Consider the following 9553-nt stretch of genomic DNA (forward strand, 5'->3'; position numbering starts at 1 on the left):
CATGCTGTCTACAGACGGTGCCCCCAGCAGCAGGGCACCCAGGCTCCAGGTGGTGCCCCAAGGCAGGACAGGAAAGGGGTGAAGCCCTGCTGTGGGGCACCATGGGGTGGGCACAGTCCCCTCCCATCCCCAAGGAGAGAGCCAGGCACGTTGTCCAGGTAGACAGAGGGTTTAATGCCAGCCTCAGGGCCACCATGGCTCTGCGCCCCCCTGCACGCTGCCTCCATCCCTCTGCCCCACATAACTGCTTGCTGCGAAGCAGACAGGGATCCCTTTGCCTCACAGAGCTAGGGATCACTCTGCCCCACTGCTTTCCTCACGATAGGGCAGGGGGGGATCCCCCTGCCCCCTCCCTGGGGTGTCCTGGCCAAGAGGGACCCTGTGTCCACTGTAGGCAGTGTGGGGAGCCCGGCCTGCCATGGGGTGGCTTGTCTGTCCTCATCAGCGCCACAGGACAGCTCAGCTGTCGCTGTGGGGCAGGCAGGACACAGCCTGCAGTGCCTGCTCGGGGAGCCGGGTGGGCTGTGTCAGGATGGACGTGACCCTGCTGAGCTGCAGCAGGGAGCTGGAGATGGCTGGGGGGGAGAAGGAGGTCAGTACCTACTGTGCCCCCATGCCCACCTCTCCCATGGCCGTAGGCCCCCTGGGCCTGGGACACAGGGGCACCAGGACACCTGGGTCCCTCCCCGTGGTGCCCTCGTGCCCACAGCCAAGGGCTGGACCTACCAGGGCGCAGCACAGGCAGGGTGCAGTGCTGCTCCAGCCAGCCAAGCACGGACTGGCAGAAGTCCTCAGTGCTGCTGGTGCTCACGGCCTTGCTGTAGCTCTCAAACAGCGGCTTCATAATGGTACTGAACTGGGAGCACTGGGTTAAGGACAAGGTGCTGCTTGCCCGCCCTGGGATCTGCCTCCAGCCCCCACCTGTGGCCAGGAGCCAAGTGGACCTGTGGGGCATGCCATCCCCCTGTGCCACCCCACCCAGGGCCCGTGCCCGCAGGATACGAGCCAGAAGCGCCAATCCTGCAGCGTCTGCCGGCGCACGTAGTCAGCAAAGAGCTGGGCAGCCGTGTCGGCCTGTGGCGCTGCTGCTGCTGCTGCTGCTGGGGTCCCGCCGGGGGGCAGCTGCTGCTGGAACTCCCTGGGGGGCAGGGGTAGGTGGGCGTGGCTGTGCAGGCCCCACCCCTGCCCAGCATCCTCCAATGGCAGCACACAGCACATAAGATTCCCCAGGCCCCACCCCCTGGATCACCCAATGGCAGAGGTGAGCCCAGCCACTGCCTCCCTCTGTGTTGCCCGATGGCAGCACTCGGTCCAGGCCCTTCCCTCCCCCATCAGCCAATGGCAGAGCTCATCCCAGGCCCTGCCCCTTCTGTGCATTACCCAGTGGCAGACCTCAGTGTACAAGATCCCGTCCAATGGCAGGGCCGGGCCTGCCCCTGCACTCACCTGATGGCGGCACTGAGCTCCTGGATCTCGCCACGGAGGCGCTGGGCCATGGCCTGGCCTTGCTGCCGTTCCTGCTGCAGCCGCCCCACGTAGGCCACGCTGCGCTGCAGCAGGTGGGCCTTGCTGAGCTGTGGGCACCCGTGAGCCTGGCGCCCCCGGCCCCCGCGACGGGCACGGAGACCGGCATAGGGACAGGCGTGGGCACGGGATGGGAGAGCCAGTGCCACAGGCACAGGGATGGGCACTGGCATGGGGATGGGCATGGGGACAGGGATGGGAATGGGCATGGAGACAGGGATGGGCCTGGGGACAAAGTGCAGGACAGGCACTGGCACAGGCATGGGCACAGGAACAGGGATGTGCAATGGCACGGGCATGGGGACAGAGTGGGGGACAGGCACAGAGAGGGGAGCAGGCACTGGCCCAAGGATAGGGACAAGCATGGGGAGGCAGATGGGCACTGGCACGGGGACAGGGGTTGGCACAGAGAGGACAATGGGGGATGGCCCAAGGAGGGGCATAGGGATGGGGATGGGGGCTGGCCACAGAGGGGCAGGCAGCAGCAGGGAGCCGGGTACAGGCGAGCGGCAGGGGGTGGCGGGCACCTACCTTGACGGTGGACTGGGTGGAGGCGGGTGCCACGAGGCTGGCGAGAACACTGAAGCTGGAGCTGATGTGCATGCGGCGGGCATGGTTGCCAGTGGGCAGCACGGCCCAATGGCCAGGCTGCAGGCAGCAAGGGGAGGGGGGGGGCCACATCAGCAGTGTCCCCCACTGCCCCGGCAATGCCAGCAGCCCCTCGGACAGCTTTACCTTGGTGCCAGGGAGGCTGCAGGCTTGGCGTGACGCGTGCCCCATGCCCTCCACCGCCTTCACGTCTGTGGGTGTGAAAGACACAGCTGAGGGCACAATGGGTGCAGACGGACAGGTGCCCACTGTCACCCATCCTCGGTTCCTGCTGCCTCCATGCCTGTCCCCAGTTGTGCCCGCACCCCTCACCCAACACCTGCCACACGGCTAGCGGGGCCCATGGTACCGGTGCCACTGGGGGACGTGCTGGAGTGGGGGTGGGAGCTCTTCTCTGCCAGCAGGATGCCCGCAGGGGGGTCTGGGGTGCTACAGCCCTGGAGGGGGAGAGATGGGGCTGGCAGGACGTGCCAGGCATGGTGCCTGGCCACCTCCCCAAAGGATGCAAGGGGCGCTTACCTGGCGGGGGTTTCTGGCTGGTGCGATGGGCAGTGCCGCTGTACCTGGGCGGGGGGGGGGAAAAGGTGTTAGTGAGACCTAATGCCAGGGTGCCCCCCCATGCCCGTGTAGACACCTACCTGGTGGGAAGCGGGGGGCAGGAGTGACGGCAGCGGGGGACGCAGGCGGGCAAGCGGTGCCCGGGGCTGGGGCGATGCGCTGCAGGGGCCGGCGGCGGGGGGCCCCCACAGGCAGGGGTGCTGGCACCAGCACGGCGAAGGTGCCCGTGGTGGGTGCTGGGTCCTCAGCGGCAACAACGGAGAGCACCAGGGCGAGCTGGGGCGGGAGGTGCAGGGCCGGGGGGCCGGGTGAGGGGCTCACCCACAGCGGGGATGTGGGGAAGAGGGGCAGGAAGGTCTGCTGCTCCTCCAGGGGCGCCGGGGGCTCCAGCTCCAGGGGGAAGGCAAGTGGCAGCACCTCCGGGCCCCCTGTGGGCTCCTCTTTGAGGCTGCCCAGGCTGCCGGGGGGGCTGGGGCTGCCCAGGGGGGTTGGAGCCACAGAGGGGGCAGGAGGCACTGCAGGCACCTGGGAAGGGAGGGGGGAGAAGGTGAGCATGGAGCCCCACAGGGGGAGAGCCTGGGCAGCCTGGCCACGCCTTCCCCAGCAGGGGCAGAGCCTGTCCCCAGCCCGCCCAGAGAGAAGCTACGTCCTTTCTGCTGGGACGGGCAGCACTGTGTGGCGGGCATAGTGGGGCCGAAGTCTGGGACTCACCAGTGGCACTGGCAGGGGGCGGGCAGCAGTGAAGAAACCTGTGGGGGCGGGACAGGAGGTGGGGTTAATACAGAGTGGGGCCGGGGGCAGGGACAGAGGTGGGGCAGATCAGGGAGACTCCTTTTCCCAGCAAGCTTTGCTCCCCCCACCCAATGCCCCACCAAACACTGGTGGAGCAGGCCACAGGGGGAGCTGCAGTCCCCCCTCCCCAGCACAGGCATGGCATGGTTGATGCCTGCTGGGGGCTACAGGTGCCCCGCAGATAGGACAGGGGGTGTTTGTGTAGAAGGGGCCTGGGGTGCCCCGGGGAGGGAGAGGCAGGGCCCGTGTGGTACCTTTCCTGGCAGCCAGCATGGGCACAGCAGGGAGGTGTTTCAGGGAGCCAGAGGAGGTGACAGAAGAGAAGCGGGTGAAGAGCTGGTGGCTGGGGCTGGCACTACCCAGGGCAGGAATGGCCAGCCTCCCTGGGTCCCGGTGGGCAAGCAGGCAGAAACAGAGACAGAGGCAGCCAGAGACAGAGAGACAGAGCTTCAGGGCAGGCACCTTAGCTTCCCCAGCACCTGCCAGGGCCCTGGCAGAGTGGGCAGCTCTGTGGCACACATTGTTTCTGGCTCTGATGCCCAGTACATAATGCCAGGCAGAGCCAGCGACCACAGCCAGGCCCCACACAGCGGAGGGCCTGCCCACCTAGTGCCTGCCTTGCCCTTTCCCATGCCAACAGGAAGGACTGGTCATTACCGTAGGGAGGGTGCGAGGGTGATGGGGTCCCCAGGTCAGGGGTGCCCCCAAAGGGGAGCCATGGCTGTGAGGGGAGCCTATGGGGCGGGGAAGGCAGGGAGAGCAGCAGAGCTTTGTCCCACAGCAAGCGAGACAGAGAGGGGACAGGAGAGGGGCTGTGGGCTGCCCCACAGCAGGCTGAGGACATACAGGATGAAGAGGGGCCGTAGCAGCACTCACCACTGAGGGGGTCCAGAATGTCCATGAAATCCTCACCAAAGTTGGGGTGCAGCTGGCCAAGGGTGGGCTGGATCATGTCTGCGTTGTCCTGGTGAGCTGCATGGTGGCATGGAGTCAGGCACTGCTGGGGACTGCCATGGTGCCTCCAGCAGGCACAGAGTGGGGGCACTGCCCCACTCACCCAGGCTGCACGGGTTGGGGCCCCCGTAGGGGTTGCGGCTGTAGAAGATGGTATCAGCCAGGTCCGCAATGAGCATCTCCAGGTTGTGCAGGGGGTCGAGCTCCATGGGGCAGCTGCCCTCTGCCTCACCACTGGGCACTGGACCCTGTTGGGCATTGGGCACCCCCTGCCATGCACAGAAAGGGTGAGGGAAGCTGGTGAACCCAGATCCAGGAGCAGGCATTGCTGGCGCTCCCAGTAATGCCAGTGGGACTGGCCTAGATGGGAAAGGGGAGCCCTTTGCACAGTGGGCACGGTGGGGGCAGTGGGAACACGTGTGGGCATAGCACTGGCACCTGGCAGGGCGAAGCTGCCATTTCGTCTTTCATCTTCTGAACCTGGAGAAAATCACACAGGAGCCATGATGCAAGTCCGAGCCCCATTTCAGTGCCCCCAAGGCTGGCATAGAGTGGGCAGTGCCCCCTTCCCCACCCCTTCCCAGCTGGCTGACCCAGTCTGCTCATACCCTGAGGCAACTTGAGGGACAGAGGGTGGCACCCAGCAGGGCTGCAGAGACAGACTGAAGGTTACCATAGGCCCTGCTGGCTTGGTGCCCTCTGCTCTGGGGAGAAGGGGGTGCCAGCTGGAGGGAGCCAACAGGCAGTTGGTCTGGGTGGCACTGCCAGCCCTGGGCAGGGGTATTGGTGCCCTGCGGGTTGGAGGGGAGCAGCAGAGGAGGAGGCACATGTACAGGGGCCGTCTGTGTGCCCGCATGTCCTTACCTGTGCGCATGAGTACATCTCCCACTTGTGGTACTCCCGGGTGACAGCCTGCACGTGGCGCTTCCAGTACTTGCCCTCCATTACCCCAGCCTGCAGCACAAGGACACGCAGCATCTTCAGGTGTCTGGCTGGCACTGCTGCTGGGGACGCCATGGGCTGAGCACACCACTACAAACCCCACCAGGCAACGCCCTGTGCTTCCCAGCAGCTCCTGGTGTGATGGGTGCCACGGGAGCTGTCATCCAGGCCAGAATTTGAGGGTACGGGGCTAGCAGGGGCCCAGAAGCTCACCTCTGGCTTGCAGTGCTCTTCCCCATCACCAGCCTCCAGTGGCATCACAGAGTTGCATGCAGGGTTTTTCCTCCTCTCCACATCTGTGGGGACAAGGGACTGGAGCTGATTTTGCTGCCGTCCTCTCCCATGTCCTGGCCGTGCCACCCTGGCAGGCACTAATGCCCCCCAGGGCCGGAGAGAAAAGGGACCAGGGACACTCTGTCTCCTGGGGGAGACCCCAGGGGCCCCAGCCCACCCATGGGTGCTGGGAGGCAGTAAAAAAAAGGTCACCCATCCCATGCAGTTAACTTCCCAGCGTCTGGAGGCTGTGAGCAAGAGGTCCCACTGGGATACCAGGCCCTATAACTAGCAAAGGCCTTCACCAGGAGCCAGGAGACCATCCAAAGAACAGCTCACAAGGCTGAGCTTGCTCCTCATGGGCAAGGATGCTGTGGGAGCAGTACAAATAACATACTGCTCTGGTAGGGGAGTTTTGGGCAAGAGTCTAGCAAGGCCACCCATATCTAAGTAACCATATCCATAATCCCATATAAGGCTGAGATTGCCTAGGCAACAATATGAGAAACACCTCATTTGGGTATGGATGTAGCAAAATGCAGACCAAGGGAAAAAAAGTAATTAAGGTTCTTTGGGTAGAGAAGGGAAGGTGCTAGGGCAGCAAAAAGTGGGCCCAGAAATGGAGAAAATGGAGAATAAGGTATAAAATCAGGTAAAGGACTATGTAGGGGAGAATCTTCTGATAGCAAGAGCGTGGGTGGCTGCTGACGGGAGCGACGCTGACCTGTGGGTCCATGTCTGGTGGGCACTGCCACCCCCAAGCCCCTTGCGATGCCAGATGGGACCCTTTCGACAACTCATAGGACTCTCCATCGGGCCGGTGTCCAAAAGACTCGGGGTGGGAAGGCAGAGCAAAGAGGGATAGATGTACACCCTAACACCCACTGTTGGGGTTGCAGAAGAGTAATAAGAGTTGTAATTCAGTAGCAGTCATGTGGGATTCATAAGATTAGGAGCAGTAATTAGTAGCCTTGCTGTTCGTTTAATAGTGTCCAAAATGATATAATTGTAAATTAATAACATTATATGCTTGTTAATTAGCTAAGTTATTGATTACTTAATATATTAGTTTCTTAGTAGCTTGTTGCTTAATCAATAAGGATTACGGTTTCTTGAATCAGTTATGGCGCCAGCCTGCAATCGAAAGGCAGAGCGCTGGACTCTGACCTTACCGAGGCTGAGTGCCAGGAAGGAAGGAAAGGGAGGGGACGGGGGAGGCTGGCCCGTGGCAGGGCCCGCAGCGGTGCCCGCGGCCCCACTCACACTGCAAATACCAAGCCCTCCAGATAGCGTTGTTCAGCCGGATCTTGTCCCGCTGTAGGAGTTTCAGGCCCTTGAACGTCTTCCACTTGGGTGACATGATTCGCCCGCTGGGAACAGGATGGAGGCATTTAGTGGCCCGTCGTGGTGGTGGGGAGACACCGAAAGGGGATCTTGGGACCCCCAGGAAATCAGCACCCTGACAGCCCAGCAGTGTGCCCAGAGCTCGGAGGGACCCCAGAGTGGAAGCACCCTGCCTGATGTCCCAAGCCACATGTCAGGAGGCGGAAGGTACCGGGAGGGGACTCCTCCGAGCACGGCTCTCCAGACCGTGGCACCGCACTCCGGCCAGCCATGTTGCGGAGGCCATGGCACTGCAAACCACAAGAGCAGCCTTGCCGGCTCTGCTCTAAACCCCTGTGTCCAGTTTGGTGCCATGCTGTCACTGCACCGAATGGTTGCCAGCACCACTGCCAAACTCGCTCTGCCTCGGCCTGCAGAGCGCAGGTCTGTGTGGCTTCTCAACTGTCTCTGGGTTGGGCAGAGACGACTCCCTCCTGGCCAGCCTGGCAGTGACTGTCACAAAACCTACTGGGACACGGTATGCTGGAGGCCAGGAGCCAGGTTTGTGGCAGGGAGAATGAAGGACATTTCCGGGCTATTCACAGCATGGCAGAGGGTTAGGAGAGGGAGCTAGTAAAACCCACGTGAAGAGCACCCAAAGGCATGTAGGAAGTGACCGAGAACCCCCAAGCCATGGCAAAGGGAGGAAAAACTTCAAGAAGAACCAATATCTGTCTGATCTCTGAAAAAGCTCCTGTATGGACAGGAGACTGGCCAGAGCCTCTGTGGGAGCCCACTGCAGTGCTGTGGCCCCTCTCTCAATCCCATGGCCCACATCTCACCCCTGTCTTATGATCCCTCATGGTGAAGGGGGTATGAAGAGGCTGTGGCAGCAGCTTCCCCTCCCTGCAGATCCAAGGATGCTGCCTCGCCTGCTTCTTCTGGTACCAGTGCCCCACGCTGCCCCTTCCACAATGGCAGCTGTGAAACATGACTCATGGAGGGGAGCAAAGGTGGGGCTCAGGGGAAACCCAGGGCTGCAGCATCCTTGTTCCAGCCAGTTCCTTCCCAGAGAGCCACAGCCCAGCAAGGGCTCTGGTACACTCCAGCAGCTCTCCACAAGCTGAGCCACAACCTGGTGGGCACCCATGGTTGGCAGACTCTGGGACTGCTCCCCCACCTCTTCCCCTGACCAGAGAGATCCTGGGCTGGAGGGAGAGAGTAGCCCATCATGGGGATGGTGAGCACAGCCAGAGCTGATCCCAGCTCTGCGCCTCCACCAGGGCATGGCCTCAGCTAACAGGGAGCGACAGCCGCGGGGCTCAGTGCAGTGCCGATCTAGAAGCCTTTCCTGGATACGTGCCCCCTCGCAGGGCCCCACATTCACCCTCAGCCTCAAAACAATCCACGAGCTGTGGCTCTGCCTCAGCACATGCCCTCCCGGCCCAGGGTGATCCATGCCCTGTGGCTCTGTCCGCATCCATGTCCCTGCCCATGTGTTCATCCTCCCAACTCAGGGCAGTCCATGCCCTGCGGCTCTGTCTATGCATGTGCCCGGCCAAGCCAGGATGGTCAGTGCTGCGCGGCATGGCTTGCTCCGTGGGTTTGCGCCCGACCTCCCGCCCCAGGCTGACCTGCACCGGAGGCTGGGCGGGGCTGCCTGTCCCGCACCCTCACCTGTAGGCCAGCGTCATGCACTCGAAGAGCTTCGTGAGGGAGGCATCGATGCTGAGGGCACTGTGGGGGCCGTAGTGGTAGGTCTGGCATGTGGCCTCATCCACCGTGCTTAAGTTGTAAGCCTCGCTGGGGCCTGCCACTGCCCGGACCCAGCCCTCGCCTCTGCCCCTGCCCCTGCCCTGGGAGCCTGCCCCTGCCCCCCGCTGCCTCCTGCCTGGCCTGCCAGCTGCTCCCCCCGCCTCCTCCTGCTGCTTCAGCGCAGCTCCCGCCTCGGCCTCGGGCTCGGCGTGCGGCTCCGATACCATGAAGTGGCCGCTGTGGATGATCTGGGGCTGCGACATGGCTGGGTCCCCCTGCAGCATCCTCTGCGCCCTGTGGCCACGGCAGCGCCCCGCCTGGGGCCTCCGGCAGGTCTCCGGCTCCCTCGCCCCCCGATTTCTCTCCTCTCCCCTCCCCGGGGCCCCCTCGGCTCGGCCCGGCTCGGGCCCCCTCAGTATGGCCCAGGCCGCAGCAGTGCCTCGGACAGTGGCAGGCCCGCTCGAGGCTCCCATAGCAACCAGGAAGGAGCCCCGCGCGCATGCGTGGAGCCTCACCCCCCCCATTCCCCTCCCTCGCGCAAGGTACGCCGGAAGCTGTAGTTCTCGCCCGCTGTGAACCGGTGCCCGGCACCTCCTCCGCGCACAAGATGGCGCCTGAGTCGCTCGCGCTCGTCCCCGCCGCTGGACTACATTTCCCATGCGGCCCCGCAGGCGGCAGCGCCGTACGGCTGCTGGGGCGGGCGCGCGCTACCTGCTGCGTAGTGCAGTGCGTATTGGCTCCCCGGCCTGAGGGGGGCTGCTATCCCCTCTTCTGGAATCTGAGCGGGGTTTCAGGGAGGGGGCAACAGGCAGGTTGAGGAAAA

The 9553-nt window shown here is 63.5% G+C and overlaps 1 protein-coding gene across 1 annotated transcript; it reads right to left on the reverse strand.

Moving 5' to 3' along the window:
* Nucleotides 1–327: 327 nt before the first annotated feature.
* Nucleotides 328–9240, reverse strand: LOC112988646 (carbohydrate-responsive element-binding protein-like). Its single transcript, XM_064513407.1, has 17 exons — nucleotides 8653–9240; nucleotides 6916–7022; nucleotides 5593–5675; nucleotides 5302–5391; nucleotides 4876–4917; nucleotides 4541–4706; nucleotides 4360–4455; nucleotides 3738–3866; nucleotides 3403–3440; nucleotides 2772–3216; nucleotides 2653–2696; nucleotides 2483–2570; nucleotides 2056–2324; nucleotides 1447–1574; nucleotides 1003–1138; nucleotides 727–856; nucleotides 328–575 (listed from the first exon to the last, which is right to left on the reverse strand). The coding sequence occupies exons 1-17, from the start codon at nucleotides 9201–9203 to the stop codon at nucleotides 460–462; spliced, it is 2658 nt and encodes an 885-aa protein (XP_064369477.1). The 5' UTR covers nucleotides 9204–9240; the 3' UTR covers nucleotides 328–459.
* Between the last annotated feature and the right edge of the window lie 313 nt (nucleotides 9241–9553).

Source organism: Dromaius novaehollandiae, chromosome 5 (genome assembly GCF_036370855.1).
Source record: "Dromaius novaehollandiae isolate bDroNov1 chromosome 5, bDroNov1.hap1, whole genome shotgun sequence".
NCBI lineage: Eukaryota > Metazoa > Chordata > Aves > Casuariiformes > Dromaiidae > Dromaius > Dromaius novaehollandiae.

Coding starts and splice junctions, on each gene's coding strand:
- LOC112988646 (XM_064513407.1), bottom strand. CDS start 9,203: ATGGGAGCCTCGAGCGGGCCTGCCACTGTCCGAGGCACTGCTGCGGCC. Junction 4,918..5,301: donor AGATGTACTCATGCGCACAG/GTAAGGACATGC, acceptor GATTTTCTCCAG/GTTCAGAAGATGAAAGACGA. Junction 2,325..2,482: donor CACGTCCCCCAGTGGCACCG/GTACCATGGGCC, acceptor TCACACCCACAG/ACGTGAAGGCGGTGGAGGGC.